The following is a 19,113-nucleotide window of genomic DNA, read 5'->3' as shown; positions in this document are numbered from 1 at the left end:
GTTACTAATCATCACAGCATGCCCCGGACATAATGCTAATGCAAAAGCTGCCACAAAAGAATCATTCTGAGCCAAATTTGTAAACCAAACATTGACATGTTGCACCAAAAAAATTAACCATTCGCCCTCATCAAAGGCTTTGCTGCCTAAATTCTGTGGGCTTTGTCCTGGACTATTCTTCTACATGGTACTATCACTGCTGGTTGGCTAGTGTGGGGGTGATAACTTTCACTGCTGGAGACCACAGATAGCCTCAAAAGATGACACCAGATGCATTGGTGGAGGGGCAGATGCTGCGGGATGGATGATGAAACATGAGAGGGGATGGAAGTTTTGTGCTACACGACCTCACTTTCACTTTCTGCCGGAGTCGTCGCCATGGTAATTCTAGCAATATGTTAGAGGACAGATTGCTGGATTTGTTTGACATCCTCTAAATGTCTTTGATCAGCTCTATCCAAAGATATGGTGACATCAGTCTTAACATTGATTGAAGCAAGCATAACTTGCATGAGAACAGTGTAAACTTTTGTAAAACAAAAAGTGAAATTGCGTAATTGATTTCTGGGTTATCACTGCTTTAGCCAGACATTAGGTGGTCTGTGCTTGTGTTATAGTGTAAGCTGAGATACTGCATGATGTATAAGTCCATGGGAACACAGGAACAGGAGCAAGCCATTTAACTAACAGCTCAAGCCTGTTCTGCTTTCCCTGTATTCTTAGATAACTTTGTCTCCAGCATGTAACAATCTCAATTTTAAAGATAACAATTGATCCAGTATCAACTGCTATTTGTGCAGAAAATTTCATAATCTTATCACCCTTTCTGTGAAGAGGCATTCCTTATATCACTTTTGAAATGTCTGGTTCTAATTTCTTGATTTATCCCTAGTCCTAGACTTAATATTAAGAAAAGACAGCTTCTTCCAATGTACCCTATCTGTTCCCTTTAATACTTTGAAAACATAAACTTCAACATTAGCAATTTCATCGGATGAGGGGTTTTACAAATGCCTTCTGAAAATCCATATAAATAACCACCGTAGATACTCCCCTCTTTACCACTTTAGTTATGTCCTAAAAAAAGACACATTAATCAGATACTGCTGATTATTTAGAAATTTGAGCTGTTTATCTCCAATAAACTGCAAGTTTACAAGGTATATCTTTACTCTATCATTGGTTATAGACACTAGGAATTTCCTGATGACTGATGTTAGGCTTACTGCTCTCACCTTTCTTAAATGGTGGAGTGGCATGCATCATTTTTCTCTCTTTCCCAAGTCAAAAAAAATTTTTTTTTGGAATATTATAGATGGTGCATTGGCATTGTTCTCACAATCAACTTCCCCTTGAATGTATCTACCCTCAACTACTGCCTTGTGGCAGCGAATTGCACAATCTAACCATTCTCTGGGTAAAGTACTTTCTCCTTAGCTGCTTATTGATGATTTGTCAGTTGAATGACACATATATAATTTATTGTCCCTTCTTAATATTTATCTCTTAAAACCTTATTTTGGTTGATTAAATATCTTTCAAAATAACTGGAAGTGAATGAAAACTTAACTGAGATGTTAGCTATTATGTAAATCAATCATTGGAGAGAGCCGTATTTTTTTAAAAAAAAATCACTCATGAGATGTGGGCATCACTGACTGGGCCAGAATTTATTTCCCTAGTTGCCCTTGAGAACATAATGATGAGCTACCCTTTTGAAATACTGCAGTCTAGTGTAGGTAGACCCAAATGATGGAGAGAGTTCCAGGATTTTGACCGAACAACACTGAAATGAGTTTTATATTTCCAAGTCAGGATGGTGAGTGGCTTGGAGGGGAACTTGCAAGCGATGGTGTATTTTCTGCCCTTGTCCTTCTGGATGGTGGTGATTGTTGACAAGACCAAATCTCTTTCACACAATCAAGCACTTCAAGCAGCACATGAGTCACAGCAAGTCCATACATGCAGTATCTATTGTACTATCTCTACCAATGCATCTATATAACCACAGTGACATTAGCATTATTGTAGAAAATCAACTCCAGCAATAGAGTGGCGCTATCGAATTGCCACCACAACAGTTAAGCTATTTCAGTAGCATATATCTTTCTTTCCAATCCCTGCTGCAATTGGAATGCTTGCTTTAATTTTATTCCATTGCAGAGATACTAAAGGTACATAAACAGAAAAAACAAAATGCCGTAAACCTAAGATAAAATTAAGATATGTGAGAAATTTACAGTGGCTATTTCTTTACATAAGCTATTTCTTTCCTGGAAAAGATTGCCTCTTCTATTACTGCACTCCATCTCAAGACTGTACTGGACCTCATCAGTTGTCCAGCACCATTACTTCCCCATAACAGCACAGCTACTGACACTTTGTCAAGATTAGAGTGGTGCTGGAGAAGCACAGCAAGTCAGGCAGCATCCGAGGAGCAGGAAATATCAACGTTTTTGGCAAAAGCCCTTCATCAGGAATCCATCAGGTTTTCTGATGAAGGGCTTTTGTGCAAAATGTCGATTTTTCCTGCTCCTCGGATGCTGCCTGATCTGCTGTGCTTCTCCAGCACCACTCTGATCTTGACTCTGATCTCCAGCATCTGCAATACCCACTTCCGACTAGTAACATCTTGTGCTCACCCCTGTTATTTAAATAGCCAGCATGGTCAACCTCATGAACATTTTACATTGAATTCCTACTTAGTCCCTGCTATGGAGGAGAAACATGGTCACAGGTCTGTAACACCCCAATTCAATGAAGAATTACTCATTGAGGAGCTTCCTGTGCCACTGTAAATTTCTCACATATCTTAATTTTATCTTAGGTTTACGGCATTTTGTTTTTTCTGTTTATGTACCTTTAGTATCTCTGCAATGGAATAAAATTAAAGCAAGCATTCCAATTGCAGCAGGGATTGGAAAGAAAGGTATATGCTACTGAAATTAATATGGTTTTTGTCAGATCAAATGCCAATCTGCTTTACTGCAGTCTGATTCACAATAGAAGTCAAGGAAGGGAAAAATAGTTTAAATTATAACACGGAATTAATATTGTTTGACTGCTAGTTTCAACAAGGATTTCTATTAAACTTTTTTTCCCCCAATTGACTCATGTTTCCTGCACTACAAATGCATTAGAGATTGTTTAACTGAAATTCCTTTGCAGGTCTGAGTTTTCAATAGATATCCCTCTTCTTACTTTTCTCTCCCTCCTCATTGTCAGATTGTACGACTCTACTTTGTACTCCCATGCAAAAACCCTTAAAAAAAAAAGTTGTTTCCAATTATATTTTAATTAAATTCCTTTGTTCTGCAGGCATAGGAAAAGACATGTGCTATTCTAAACTCATGACAACAGGTCAGATCCCCAACGTACTATAGATTTTTAAAACCTTTTAATCCAATATGTGTCTTTTTTTTAAAGAGGACAGCTACATACAAATAAAACACTACAGATGAAATTTGGTGCTGTCAGACAAAGTCCTGTGTGAGATCCATATAATAATGTCGCAGAGTGTGGTTGTGGAAAAGCACAGCAGATCAGGCAGCATCCGAGGAGCAGGAGAGTCGACATTTCGGGCATAAGCCCTTCATCAGGAGTATGGGGGAGGGGGAGATGGGAGCAGAGAGATAAATAGAAGTGTTGGGCTGGGGGGGGAGATAGCTGGGAAGGCGATAGGTGGATGCGGGTGGGGTGTTGGTTGTGATAAGTCAGTGGGGAGGGTGAAGCAGATAGGTGGGAAGAAGACGGACAGGTAGGACAGGTCAAGAAAGTCGTGCTGAGTTGGAGCTGAATCTGGGATGAGGTAAAGGGAGGGGAGATTTGGAAACTAGTGAAGTTGATGTTGATACTGTGAGGTTGAAGGGAACCAAGGTGGAAGATGAGGCCTTCTTCCTCCAGTTGTCAGGTGGCTTGGATTTGGTGGTGGAGGAGGACCAGAACTTGCATGCCCTTGGTGGAGTGGGAGGGAGAGTTGAAGTGGTCGGCCACAGGGTGGTGGGGTCGTTTGGTGCATGCATCCTAGAGATGCTCCCTGAAATGTTCCATGAGTTGGCGTCCTGTCTCCCTGTAGAGGAGATCACTTCAAGAGCAACGGACACAATAGATGAACTGGGTGGATGTGTAGGAAAATCTCTGCTGGATGTGGAAGGATCCTTTGGGGCCTTGGATGGAGGTGAGGGGGAAGGTGTGGGTGCAGTTTTACACCTTTTACTGTGGCAGGAGAAGGTGGTGGGAGTGCAGGGTGTCTTGGTGGGGGTATGGACCTAAGGAGGGAGTCACGGAGGGAATGGTCTCTGTGGAACGTAGATAGCGGGGAGGGAAATATGTCTCAGGTGGTTGGGTCTGATTGTAGGTTGGCGGAAATGGCGGAGGGTTATGTGCTGTATCTGAACATTAGTGAGGTGTAAGGTGAGGACCCGTTGGGGGTTTCTATCCTTGTTGTGGTTGGAGGGGTGGGATTCAAGGGCCGAGCTGCAGGAAGTGGAGGAGAAGCCTTCTGGCAGTCTGCTGTCCACTGAAACCACACAAAGCTACATCCACTCATTACAAAACCAAGAATCCTAAAACTGTTTCATCATCAACGTTCAGTTATCTAATTGTGCAGATTAGTTATCTAATCTGCACAAATGAACCAGAGTGACTGATCTATATATTTTCTAGCTTTTTTGGGGGGACTCACTTCTTATTCATAATCTTTGTGTATTTATGCTGAGTAATTATTAATTTTCAAGTTTATTAAATAATAAGTAATTTTTCTATTAATGCAAAAATTCTATTCTTTTAAAACATAAATTTGTTTATTCTGGGAAAAAAGTATTCTTAAGGTAGGAATGCTTTCTAAATTAAACCTGTTGTGACCAAGGGGCCGGCTGAATATAAAAGGGGAATTTGTTTTTCCTTCTTTACCAGGGAGCTTAATGATTTATGGTATCCATCTGGCACTATAATAACTTGAGGAACCTTTGTTTCTAACAAAATAAGATACTTTTCAGCAGCTGAATGTCATAGAATGATTATGTTCCCAGTTAATACAGTGCCTTGCTCCTGCACTTGCTCTGTGTCTCTGCATCTTGCCTGTCTCCACATTTCATGTCTTTTGTGTCTTTTGTCTGTGTTTTATGCCTCCATTTGAGAGGAGACATCTACATGCTTTGGTCAATTATTTGGCAGCGAGCCCGAAAGAAATTCCAAATGCTCGCTGGATTCCATGGTACCATTTGAAGAAAACAGAGAGTTTTTCTTGGTGGTCTGGTCGCAACGTATTCCTCAACCAACACCTATAATAATCAGTCTCTTATTTCATTGCTTTTTGTGGGAACTTACTGTGTGCAAATTAGTCACCATATTTTCCTACATTAAAATGACAAGCAAACTTCATTGGTTGTCAAGTGCTTGGGGATGTTTTTATTTTTTCTTTCTTTGTTATTCATTTTTATTCCTTTTCTTGTCCTACCCTTCTCCCCTTCTCTCTTACTTCCCTCTGTCAATACCAAGAATTTGATTCAAACTCTGTAACAAGGATTTGACTTAATTTAGCCTATCAGGCAGAGTATTATTAGAGATTGCCTGTACCTCTACCAATGTCATCTACTGCATCCGTTGCACCCGATGTGGTCTCCTCTACATTGGGGAAACAGGACGCCTTCTTGCAGATCGTTTCAGAGAACATCTCTGGGACACCAGCACCCAACAACCCCACCACCCCATGGCTGAACACTTCAATTCCCACTCCCACCTTGTCAAGGACATGCAGGTCATGTGCCTCCTCCACTGCCAAACTGTTACTACCTGACGCCTGGAGGAGGAATGCCTCATATTCCACCTTGGGACCCTGTAACTACCCGGAACAAATGTGGATTTCAACAGCTTCCTCATTTCCCCTCCCCCCACATTATCCCAAGCCTCCAACTTGGCACCACTCTCTGGACCCGTCCATCACTGCCCCCTCTGACCTATCACCTTCTCCCTCACCTTCATCCACGTATCACTTTCCCAGCTACCTCCCCACAACCCCACTCCCCTCCAATTTATCCCACAAGCCACATTCCTGATGAAGGGCTTATGCCTGAAACATCGATTCTCCTGCTCCTCGGATGCTGCCTGACCTGCTGTGCTTTTCCAGCACCACACTCTTGACCCTGATTTCCAGCATCTGCAATCCTCACTTTCTTCCTGGATTGTTTGGTTGATTGTTGCCACATATACCGAGATACAATGAGACGTATTGTTTGGCATGCTCTGCCATACAAAGAACATCAGGGTAGCAGAACAAAGTACAGAATACAGTATTACAGCTGCAGAGATGGTGCAGAGGAGAGAGAGAGAGACATTTGAAAGGTCAGTTCAAAAGTCTAATTAAAATGCATTTACATATAACACCACTCAAAATCGTAACAACAAACCTCAGGTTCACATTAAGTCAGCACCTCGGGGGAGTTATAACCAATACTACCAGCAGACTAATCTCAATTTGGCTGTAGTATCAAAATGTTTGTATAGGTAAAAATCAGAAACCTAATAATTATTTGAGGGTAGATCTCCTTACAGTACCAATGTCCTTTGGCTTAACAAGAGCATTAAGCACTTACCAGTGCTGGAACTCCAGCCTGCTGAGCCCATCACAGCTAGTCTCAGTGCAGCAGCACATCTATACCAACCACACAGTGTGTAATATCCTATCAGGCACTATGTTTTACGGCAGATTTACATAAAAGTTTTGTTCGACTCTTTCTGTTTTAGTGCTTATTATTTACATAAGTATTTTTTTTTAAATTACGCCTTCTCCATTTAGATGGCAATGCAATATTGCAATGCTTCCTGATTTGCTGTAGTCATGTGGTCTGTGCAATAGGCACACTCACTGCCAATCATTTATTTTACAATGCCCAGCAGTCATTTTACAAGCAGCTCCAATTAAGTCAGAGTACAAGCAATATTGTACTCACTGAACACATAAGATTGTCAGCCATTCTATTCTTAAATGTTGGCATAGTCTCTGCTTCAGCTACTAACTATAACAGTGCTTTGTCTTAAAGTGTTTCTCCTGCTCTCTGTGTTAATCTTATATAAGTCACATCTTGTTTTGGACTTTTCCAATCACCAGAAGCTGGCTGTTTCTCTGTACACTGTTCCAAAGTGCTTTGGCATGTTCAGAAGCTCTGGAATTCTCAATCTAAATGCAAGCCTTTCTTTTTTCTTTATGTTCTGAATATTTTGATCAGGGGAATGGCACTTTGAAACATCCAGTCAGATTGTTCTCGATCCTACATTGTCTCCAATGGTGTGGTAAGGTGTCACTCAGAAATCTAGTTAGAACCATGTGATAAAAAACTGATAGCACTAGAGTAAATTGCTGCTTTTTAAAAATTCACTCATGGGGATGTAAGTGTCAATGGCTGGGCTTGCATGTTTTGCTGATCTCTAGTTGCCCATGAGAAAGTGGTGGTGTGTGCCTTCCTGAACTACTTTGTCCTCAGGATTTGATACTGAGTTAAGAGGGGGCTATTTTGATTTGAAACACATTACTGCACATCAAGTGACAAAGGTCAACTTGACAAATTGTATGTCAATATGTGAGAAGGGTTTGAATGCTGCAGACATAGGTTCCTGATTTGTCACTCGATATCCAGCTTGAACTTAATCATTAAAATATCATACTGCAGTCATTGTCTTCTTGAAATAAAGCTTCCATGTACAGTGAAATATTATGGAAATTCTTGAAGAATTTATTGAATATAACTAAATCCTCAAATATGGAATCCTTGAGTATAATTCAAACTTTTACTTTTGCACTGTTTGTTCAACTGTATTGACTGACTGGCTCTGGAGAGTACACTAATTGTGCCCTCGTACCAAAATCTAAATTAAGATTTGGGAATTCATAATATTAAACCGCTACAACTTTACACTGATAATTATGCAGTGAAATTATTCATTTTAAACTTTTTTTAAGCATTCAGGTATGAATTCACTGTTGAAAAAATGCAAACATATTTCCAGTTCATTGTGAAAGTGCAACTAAACTAAATGATGAAGTTTATTCAAGTGCATTTTAATTATTAAGCTCTCTACCTGCAATGATTAGAAACTTTTCAAGTGGACTCCTGGCAAAGCTGAATAATCATAGAAATTGACAGCATTATATCAAGTATTAGTGCAAAAGGTATTGCTGGATCTGAGAGCAGATACATGGTCATTTTTGATTTTTTTTAATAAGTGAAAACAGCAATGGCAGCAGATATTATGATATAAATACCAAAGAGACACAGTAGTAGCATCGTAGTGGCCATTTTGACCATTGTTGCTGAGCTGACTCTTTGGAACAGCTATTTAATTAGATCTTCACCTCCCTTCTCTCTTCCTCCAGCATTATTCTCCATATGAAATACTTATTAAAGATCCTTTCGAAAGTTAACATTGAAGCAGTTCTTATCTTCGGCATTCTTCTCTCTGAATCTGAAGATCGAGTTCCACATCAAAGGATAGCTCAGCTCTGATAAAGGGTCAGCTAGACTTGAAACGTTAGCTTGCTCTCTCTCCATGGATACTGTCTGACTATCTATAATTTCCAGTGTTTTTTGTATTCAGTACAGATCTGCAGTAATTTGCTCCTACAGCTTAGTTGCAGTGAGTGAGTGCTGCACTGTAGATGGTGCTGACTTCCTCCTTTTCCAGGTCAGTTGGAGGGAAAAGATCCCACGGCTGAGTTAGTGAAGGCTTGGAGTTCCCCGATGTCCCAGTGTTCATCTTTCAAGTAGCATCAGAAGTTTGAAAAGAAAAATGACTTGGGTCTCTTTGTTCCGTTTCTGGGACATTGCTGTGTGCAAGTGGACAACCAGTATTTACCACATGGGAAAAAGGTACTTCTCAGAGGAGTGAGCTTATACAGGTTTATAAAATCATGAGGGACATGGGATAGGGTGAATAGACAAGATCTTTTCCCTGGGGTGGGGGTGTCCAGAACTAGAGGACATAGGTTTAAGGGTGAGAGGGGAAAGATGTAAAAGGGACCTAAGGAGCATCTTTTTTACACAGAGGGTGGTGCATGTATGGAATGAGCTGCCAGAGGAAGTGGTGGAGGTTGGTACAATTACAACATTTAAAAGGCATCTGGATGGGAATATGAACAGGAACGGTTGTAGAAGGATATGGGCCAAATGCTGGCAAATGCGACTAGATTAAGATTTGGAGATATCGGTGTTGGACTGGGGTGTACAAAGTTAAAAATCACACAACACCAGGTTATAGTCTAACAGGTTTATTTGGCAGCACTAGGGATTAGATTAGTTTAGGATATCTGGTCGGCATGGACGTGTTGGACCGAAGGGTCTGTTTCCACGCTGTACAGCTCTATGACTCTATGGTCATGGGGCGCTTTGTGAGGTCGTGAAAATAAAGTGAATCCAAGCTGTTTTAAACTCTCCGTCTGACTTGTCCAGCTGTTTTGTTATAAAGTTAACTTTAAGAGTTTTATGGTGGGGATCTGGTGTTTGGAAATGCAACGTGCTAAGCAACCAGTAGCGATCCTCATCCATCCTTCCTCTCTCTCTCTGTGAATAAAGTCTGCCTTTTTATTGTTGGCAGCTCAGTGTGAGCATGTGGTTACAGTCTCCGTGCTGACGTCAAGGACTTGCTGGGGGAGGAGGGGGGGGGGGGGGGTGGTTTTGGAGTTTATTACCCGGGGACAGAGGGCAGAGCCTGGGCTTTGGAGCGCCAGGAGTCCGCCTCTGCAAGTCCTGGGAGCCAGACACATTCCCCAAACCCCTGGGCTCCCTTCAAACACGCCAGCCCCTTCCACAGCAGCCGGGAGACCGAGAGACCGACACAGTGACCCAGTCCCACTGAGGATCGTCTTTAAAAGTCGTAAGATTGGAGCTCTGTCGACGCGGTGATGGTTCTCCAGTCACTATGGTTCGCATTTGGAATATTAGCGGTGAACTTGACTACAGCGGTACGTGCAAGTTAGACGTATCTTGCTTTGATTTGCAGTTTCCGAGTGGTTCAGGCGGTGACAGTTTGAACAGTTCGAGTACTTCAAAGTTCCGGACGCTGAGCAGACTGCATTCAGAGGTCTGTGCAGTGCAGCTATTTCAGCTTAAGCTATTGAGTGCTCCGTTATACAGTTAATAGCTCAGGGGTTGTCAAGCAACAGTTTAAAGTTCTGGAGTATTTAGGGTCACAGTTTAAAGCTTCTGGACTATTTATGATCACAGTTTATAAGTTCTGGGGTGTTTAGGATACCAGTTTATAAGTTAATCACATAACAAACTATAAATGCTGAAAATCTGAAATAAAAAATAGTTGGAAATAGGTCAGATATTTTTCTGCACACACCTTTCCCTGCAACATAACAGCTTCCCTTTCATGTCTGCTCTCCCCATTGTGGTTACAAACACTCTTTCCAGGTGGAACAGTGGTTTACATTTAGTTTCTCCAGATTAGTATATTTTACTCACTGCTCGCAATGTGGTCTTGTCTGCCTTATGGAGATCAAATGGAGCTTGGGGAACCGATTTGCAAAAAACTGCCCTTCAGTCTGCAAAGGTGACCCCATCGTCCTAACGACCTGCCGTGTTAACTCTCCACCTTGTCTCATGCTGACTTCTCTGGCATTGGCCCGCTGCCCTGTTCCAGTGAAGCTCAGTGTAAGCTTTCAGGAACGAAACAAATTGCTGGAGAAACTCATCAGGTCTGATAGAATCTGTGGAGAGAGTTACCATTTCGAGTCCAGTGACCCTTCTTCAGAACCAGGTTGATAGGGTTGTGAAGAAGGCTTACCGGTGTGTTAGCTTTTATTGGTAGAGAGATTGAGCTTCACAGCTTTGAGGTCATGCTGCAGCTGTAGAAAACTCTGGTACGGCCGCACTTGGAGTATTGCGCTCAGTTCTGGTCACCGCGTTATAGGAAGGATTTGGAAGTTTAGGGAAGGGTTCAGAGGAGATTTACTAGGCTGTTGCCTGGTATGGAGGGAAGGTCTTATGAAGAAAGTCTGAGGGACTTGAGGCTATTTTTGTTAGAGAGAAGAAGATTGAGAGGTGGCTTAATTGAGACATATAAGGTAATCAGAGGGTTAGATAGGGTGGACAGTGAGAGCGTTTTTCCTCAGATGGTGATAGCTAGCATGAGGGGACATAGCTTTAAATTGAGGGGTGATAGATATAGGACAGATGTCAGAGGTAGTTTCTTTACTCAGAGAGTAGTAGGGGTGTGGAACGCACTACCTGCAACAGTAGTAGACTCGCCAACTTTAAGTGTATTTAAATGGTCACTGGATGAACATATGGATGAAAATGGAATAGTGTAGGTTAGATGGGCTTCAGATTGGTTCCACAGGTCAAGGGCCAAGGGGCCTGTACTGCGCTGTAATGTTCTATTTTCTAGATGCTGCTAGTCCTGCTGAGTTTCTCCAGCAATTTCTGTTCTTGTTTCCGATCTTCAACATCCACAGGTCTTTGTTTTATGTAAACTTCAGGAACATCTTTTGCTTAGGCACTTTATAGCATTGTGAACTCAACACTGACTTTAGCAATTTCAGATATTTAGCTTTGTGCACCCTCCTTTCATCTCTTCCCCCCCCCCCCCCCCCCAACCTATCTTGTTTCATTTCCTTTGAATGTTTTGATCTTTCTGTTAGTTTTGCTTTTAGCCAGGAGCCGACCTGCTCCAGGAACATCTTTTGTTTCCCCATGTGTCCCATCACTATTCCCTTTGCCCAGTTGCTTTAGCTCAGTTGGCTGGGTTGCTGGTTTTACAGAGTAGTGTGATGTCCCCAGTGTGGGTTCAATTTCCATAACTGGTTTGAGGATACCATGAAAGACTCTCCTTCTTAACCTTTTCCCTTGCCTGAGGTCTGGTGGCCCTCAGGTTAAATCACCACCAGTTGCTTCTCTCTAATAAGAGAAGCCACTATGGTCTGGTAAAACTATGGTGACATGACAACAGCCACTCCCCACCTCTTCCTCCGCTACATTGATGACTGCATTGGCGCCACCTCGTGCTCCCGCGAGGAGGTTGAGCAATTCATCAACTTCACCAACACATTCCACCCTGACCTTAAATTTACCTGGACCATCTCTGACACCTCCCTCCCCTTCCTGGACCTCTCCATCTCCATCAGTGACGACCGACTTGACATTGACATTTTCTACAAACCCACCGACTCCCACAGCTACCTGGATTACACCTCTTCCCACCATACCTCTTGCAAAAATGCCATCCCGTATTCCCAATTCCTCCGCCTCCGCCGTATCTGCTCCCAGGAGGAGCAGTTCCACCATAGAACACACCAGATGGCCTCCTTCTTTAGAGACCGCAATTTCCCTTCCCACGTGGTTAAAGATGCCCTCCAACACATCTCGTCCACATCCCGCACCTCCGCCCTCAGACCCAACCCCTCCAACCGCAACAAGGACAGAACGCCCCTGGTGCTCACCTTCCACCCTACCAACCTTCGCATAAACCAAATCATCCGCCGACATTTCCGTCACCTCCAAACAGACCCCACCACCAGGGATATATTTCCCTCCCCACCCCTCTCCGCCTTCCGCAAAGACCGTTCCCTCCGTGACTACCTGGTCAGGTCCACGCCCCCCTACGACCCACCCTCCCATCCTGGCACTTTCCCCTGCCACCGCAGGAACTGTAAAACCTGTGCCCACACCTTCTCCCTCACCTCCATCCAAGGCCCTAAAGGAGCCTTCCACATCCATCAAAGTTTTACCTGCACATCCACTCATATCATTTATTGTATCCGTTGCTCCCGATGCGGTCTCCTCTACATTGGGGAGACTGGGCGCCTCCTAGCAGAGCGCTTTAGGGAACATCTCCGAGACACCCGCACCAATCAACCAAACCGCCCCGTGGCTCAACATTTCAACTCCCCCTCCCACTCTGCCGAGGATATGGAGGTGCTGGGCCTCCTCCACCGCCGCTCCCTCACCACCAGACGCCTGGAGGAAGAACGCCTTATCTTCCGCCTCGGAACACTTCAACCTCAGGGCATCAATGTGGATTTCAACAGCTTCCTCATTTCCCCTTCCCCCACCTCATCCTAGTTTCTAACCTCCAGCAACATGATCCCCTTGACTTGTCCGGACTTGTCCGACCTGCCCAGCTCCTTTTCCACCTATCCACTCCACCCTCTCCTCCCTGACCTATCACCTTCATCTCCTCCCCCACTGACCTATTGTACTCTATGCTACTCTATCCCCACCCCCACCCTTCTCTAGCTTATCTCTCCTCGCTTCAGGCTCTCTGCCTTTATTCCTGATGAAGGGCTTTTGCCCGAAACGTCGATTTCGAAGCTCCTCGGATGCTGCCTGAACTGCTGTGCTCTTCCAGCACCACTGATCCAGAATCTGGTTTCCAGCATTTGCAGTCATTGTTTTTACCTCTGCCCTTTGACCTTGTCTATCTATCAATCTTTTCTGTCTTTATTGCAAACCTTCCTTTGTTCTTACATTCCTGATCAAAATCTATTACATATCTAAGCTTCTCAGCTCTGATAAACCTTTATTGACCAGAAACATTTAAGGTTTCTCTTTCCACAGATTCTGCCTCATCTGTTGGTTATTTCTAACATTTCTTGTTTTAATAACAGTTTAAAAACTCTGGGTTTTTCAGGAATCAATGCCAGGAGCTAACCTGAGACAGCGGAAGTATCTGTGGATGCTAATTATCTGGACTTTTAGAAGGCACTTGATAAAGTTCAATTCATGAAGCGTTATCAAAATAAATGTACATGAATTGGACTGCCTGTTGCAGTGGATGGAGTATGTTGGTGGAGAGATAAAACACAGAGGGTGGGGATGATAGATGTGGCTAGTGGTGTCCCAGGAATATGGATTGGAGCCTCAGCTTTTCACTGCATTTTTAAACTGCCTACATGATGAATAGCGAGGCAAAATACAAACTTGAGGATGATATCAAATTTAGATTTCACAGTAACTGGAAGTGGAGGCAGAATGTTGTGGAGGGACTTTGATAGATCAGCGATAGGATAAACTGTGGCAGATGCAGCTCAACGTAAGGCAGTACAATGTCATCCACTTTGAATCCAAGGAAGATTGATCAAAGTATTTTCTAAATAGTAAGTTAGGAACTATGAGGAACAGAGAAAGTTAGATACTGAAGTGCAATTATCACTAGAAGCTCACAGACAATTACAAACGATATTAACAAGGCTAATAGATTTATGGCTTTTATCTCAAGAGGACTGGAATAGATATTACAATTGGACGAAGCTGGATATTAGACAGAGGGCAACTCGGGATGGGCAACAGATTTTGACCCAAACAGTGATACTCACATCCCATGAATGAATTAATAAAAAGTTCTGGTTAAATTATATTGCTATGGATGACACAGCTCAAGTTGGATAGACAGTTTACAGTTAATCTCTCCAGAGATGTTATTACACATCTCAGCTGGGAGCTGAACCTGAATTCCTGGCTCAGTGATAGGGATATTACTGCTCCACCACAAGGACCTTTGTTTCAGAAAAAAACCTGATGCTAATTGTGACTGGAGACATTTTCTACTGAGCCTGTTCAGATCTGTTATTACACACCTCTGGAGCAGGTTGGACATGAGCGTGGGCTTCCTGGTCTAGAGATAGGGACACTATCACTACATCACTCAGGATCAGTATGCAAAGAAATGCAGAGCCTATTAGGGATAAGAGAGTTAAATTATGAGACCTTGTCGGAAAGACTAGTCTTGCATTCTCTTGAGTGTGGACGAATAAGGGGCGATTTCACTGAGGTGGTTAAGTTGACTTAAGTAGTTATCATAACTGGAGAAGGGGTCCAGAACGAATTTTGATGTCACTATAACTAGAAATGATTTAGAAGATAAATTCTTCACATAAGGCCAGTGGAAAACTGGAATTATCGAGTCATGAAGCATGGAAACAGGCCCTTTGGCCCAACTCATCCATGCTGACCAAGTTTCCCAAGCTAATCTTGTCCCAATTGCTTGCATTTGGCCCAAATCCTTCTAAATCTTTCCTATTCATATAGCTGTCCAAATACCTTTTAAATATTGTAACTGTGTCTGCATATACCACTTTCTCTGGCAGTTTATTCCACATATGTGTGGTGACCCTCAGCCCATTTGCTGTTGTCTAATGCAAAATATTCTTGAGGGTAGGTCAAGTGAACATTTCAGAACTGAGATTGATCCTTTTTGATAGGCACAGTTATTCAAGAATATAGACACAAGGCAGAAAAAGTGAGTTGCAGCAGAATATAAGTGAATGGTGGAATAAGCTAATGAAGCAGAAGATGTCTTCCACTTTGTCATATTGCAATGGTCTGGAGTACTCAAGCTAACAGTCTGAGTGTTTTGCTGTATTCAGCAAGACCTCTGAAAAAAAGCTGATTATGTGGTGCAAGATCACTGAATTAGTAATCCAAAAGCCCAGGTTAATGCTGAGTTGGGGAAAGACACAGTTTCAAATCTCACCGTTCCAGCTGCAAGAACTTAAATTCAATTAATTTGGAAAATCTGGACTGTAAAGCTACTCTAAGTAATGATAGCATGTAGCTGCCATTAATTATTGCAAAAAACTCATCTGGTTCATTAACTCTCTTAAGGGAAGGAAACCTGTCATCTTAGTCGGGTGCAGGGAAGGAAATCTGCCATCTTAGTTGGTTTGGGGATGGAAATCTGCCATCTTAGTTTGGTTCAGGGAAGGAAATCTGCCATCTTAGTTGGTTTGGGGAAGGAAATCTGCCATCTTAGTTTGGTTCAGGGAAGGAAATCTGCCATCTTAGTCTGGTTCAGGGAAGGAAATCTGCCATCTTAGTCTGGTTCAGGGAAGGAAATCTGCCATCTTAGTTTGGTTCAGGGAAAGAAATCTGCCATCTTAGTCTGGTTCAGAGAAGGAAATCTGCCATCTTAGTCTGGTTCAGGGAAGGAAATCTGCCATCTTAGTCTGGTTCAGAGAAGGAAATCTGCCATCTTAGTCTGGTTCAGAGAAGGAAATCTGCCATCTTAGTCTGGTTCAGGGAAGGAAATCTGCCATCTTAGTCTGGTTCGGGGAAGGAAATCTGCCATTTTACCCTGGTTCAGAGAAGGAAATCTGCCATCTTAGTCTGGTTCAGGAAAGGAAATCTGCCATCTTAGTCTGGTTCAGAGAAGGAAATCTGCCATCTTAGTCTGGTTTGGGGAAGGAAATCTGCCATCTTAGTCTGTTTCAGGGAAGGAAATCTGCCATCTTAATCTGGTTCAGGGAAGGAAATCTGCCATCTTAGTCTGGTTTGGGGAAGGAAATCTGCCATCTTAGTTTGGTTCAGGGAAGGAAATCTGCCATCTTAGTCTGGTTCAGGGAAGGAAATCTGCCATCTTAGTCTGGTTCAGGGAAGGAAATCTGCCATCTTAATCTGGTTCAGGGAAGGAAATCTGCCATCTTAGTCTGGTTCAGCCTACTTTTGACTACAGAGCCACACCAATATGTTTGGTTCTGAAATAGCCAAACCAGCTACTCAGTTCAGTAACAATTGCAGGTAGACAACAAATGCTGAGCTTGCCACATCCTCTGAAATTTAAAAAGAAAGACCCTGGGGTTTTCAGGATAGCAATTTGAGCGATCTGAGATTTTCAAGTTGGGATTTGCAGGCTTGTGGGTATTCAGCTTCATAGAGGAAGGTTTTTATGAATTTTAGATAGTGTTCAGGGTGAAACCACAACCTGGTATCTGAAGATTTATTTTTACTGATTTCTTTTTCATTGCATGCATATTGAGTTTGTATCTGATATTTAGTTTTTGATATTTTGCAGGCTGGATCTGAAGTAACTGGGAGCCCAGGTAGGTGTGTTATCATTCCATTATCCTTTTTCCTGATCAATCTGCAAAATTTAGGAGGAAGAGCAACATTTCACAGTTCCAAAATGGAAAGTTCATTGCTGTTGCGATTAATGGGGGTGAATTTGATGGGCAAATTCATAGATAGAAGGGTGTGTTTAATTGCCATGAGAGAGTGATTGATTGGTGGGAGAGACTGGTTAACAACAGGGACTGAACGATTAACCATAAGCAAGGTTGTCAGGATGTAGTTGTGGTTGGACAATAGCAATGATTGGTTAAGAAAGGGATTGATTAATGGATAGTGGGGAATGAGTGATGGATAGATTGATTGATTAATAGGAGGAAATGATTAATGGGAAAAAAAATTATTAACAGTGAGAAGTTAGTAATAGGAGAAAGCGATTGAGAACTCCCTAATGTCTATCCATTAACACCCATATTGCTATTGACATTAGTAATGAGTTAGCTGGTGGAAGTAATTGATGGAAGGAATGATAGAGAGTAAGGGGAGGAGAGTGATACACAGTATGATTATTAATCTGTGTTTCATGGATTACTTGGTGATTATAAACATTGCTGAATTTTCTCCTTTGATTTATCTTGCAGCAGTTTTGCAGAGGTTTGCCGCCCTGGGGCAGGAGTTCAGGCTGGTGACTCCACTCAGGACAGACTCCGAGGGTCGCTTCGTGTCCCACCTAGTATCGGGCTCTCAAGTCAGGCGGAAAAGGCGGAGTGGCCCTGCGCCCTGGCCAGGGAGTCCCGGGCAAGAGAGCCAAGCTGAGCCTCACCCACTGTTCTTCAATGTCACCGTCTTTGGCCAGAGCTGGCAGCTCAGACTGGAACCTAGCTACCGGCTCGTGGCCCCAGGAGCCAAGTTGGAGTGGCAGGAAGATGGACAAAGTCACACACAGCCACTGAGTGAGGACTGCATCTATAGTGGGGGCATCAGCCACATCCCTGAGGCCACAGTAGCCATCAGCAACTGCGATGGACTGGTAAGGCATTAGTGGGTCATCTCACACACCCACTGGTGGAAGGAGGAGTAATGAGGTCTCCAGGAATATTGGTGGTCTCTATGAGGTTCTCAAAGATCCATTAGGGTCTGAGGAAGTGGAGACTGGGATAATGGAAGGGAAGTTGGGATCTTGAGGAAGGATTTTGGGGCCTCTAAATGACAGTCGGTTCTCAGGGGGTCATAGGAGTTAGAGGAAATTAGCTTGAATTTTGGAGGTAGGAGTGAGAGGAGTCATTGATTAGAGTGGTGATAGAAAAGCACAGTGGGTCAAGCAGCATCCAAGGAGTAGGAAAATCGACATTTCAGGCAAAAGCCCTTCATCAGGACTGAAGGCAGGGAGCCTCCAGGGGCATTGGCAATCATTTGCTAATGAGTATGATTGTCCACCTTGGAAATTCCGTGTCACTGATCATGGATTTTCTGGCCACTTGTCTGGTTGATGAGCCTGATCCTAGAGCCACATCTCTAACCATTTGTTTCTGGGAGGTGGAATTGCTCTTTGCCCTAGAGATGATTGGTATTCCTTTCTCCAATACCTTTTCTATACTTCCTGCTGTTACTGGGTGTTCTCAAAGAATTATGTCCCTTCAATACAGGAGTTTCCTCCAAGTCATTTTACTCTGAACAAGGGTTTCCCATGCACTGACGTTGATGTTGAATTACTTGAGGGAGGCTTTGAAGTGCTTCTCTTGTCCTCCTCTTGTTCAAGTGCCCACCTTGAGCTGGGTGAAGATAGTTTGCTTTGGAAATCAGAGCTCAGGCATCATAAGGACATGTGCGGCCCAGCAGAGTTGGTTTCAGATGGTCACAGCCTTGATGCTGGTGCTATTTTCTGCTTCAGGGATGCTGATTTTAGGAGACCTGTCCTCCTAGATGATGTGAGGAATTTGCTACAATCAGCATACTTCTTGGATTTGATTTGTTATTGTCACGTGTGCTGAAATACAGTGAAATGTATTGTTTTGTATTCTGTCTAGACAAAGCATACCATACATTAGTACATGAGGGTAATAGAACAGAATGCATAATATGGTTTTATGGCTACAGAGAAGGTGCAGAGAAAGATCAACTCTACTATATGAGATGTCAGTTCATAAGTCTGATAACACCAGGGAAGAAGCTGTTCTTGCATTTGTTGGTAAATGGTAGTCCACATTTTGGAGACGTATAGAAGAGTCAGAAGAATGATTGCATTGTACACAAAAAAATCAGTTTGAATGTTATCGTCATTGAAGACTCTTAGACTCTTATCCAACGTTTGAAGACAGTGCTTGCGGATTGGATC

The 19,113-nt window shown here is 42.8% G+C and overlaps 1 protein-coding gene across 3 annotated transcripts in view; it reads left to right on the top strand.

The window, feature by feature from the left end:
* Positions 1-9,677: 9,677 nt before the first annotated feature.
* Positions 9,678-19,113, top strand: part of LOC122564950 (A disintegrin and metalloproteinase with thrombospondin motifs 3-like) — a 267,936-nt gene continuing 258,500 nt past the window's right edge. For 2 of the 3 annotated variants that reach the window (XR_015759635.1, XM_043720492.2), the window contains exons 1-3: positions 9,678-9,955; positions 16,786-16,813; positions 17,420-17,808. Coding sequence is in view for 1 of the 3 variants with exons in the window: in XM_043720492.2 (XP_043576427.2) it covers positions 9,896-9,955; positions 16,786-16,813; positions 17,420-17,808 (477 nt within the window). In the remaining 2 variants the exon portion in view is untranslated. Of the gene's footprint in view, positions 9,956-16,785; positions 16,814-17,419; positions 17,809-19,113 lie in introns of those variants that run through there. The other variant, XM_087995042.1, reaches the window with a different exon arrangement.

Source organism: Chiloscyllium plagiosum, unplaced genomic scaffold (assembly GCF_037043375.1).
Source record: "Chiloscyllium plagiosum isolate Xiang-an unplaced genomic scaffold, Cpla_swu_hap1 HiC_scaffold_2, whole genome shotgun sequence".
Taxonomy (NCBI): domain Eukaryota; kingdom Metazoa; phylum Chordata; class Chondrichthyes; order Orectolobiformes; family Hemiscylliidae; genus Chiloscyllium; species Chiloscyllium plagiosum.
This window is presented reverse-complemented; position numbering and strand designations above follow the sequence as displayed.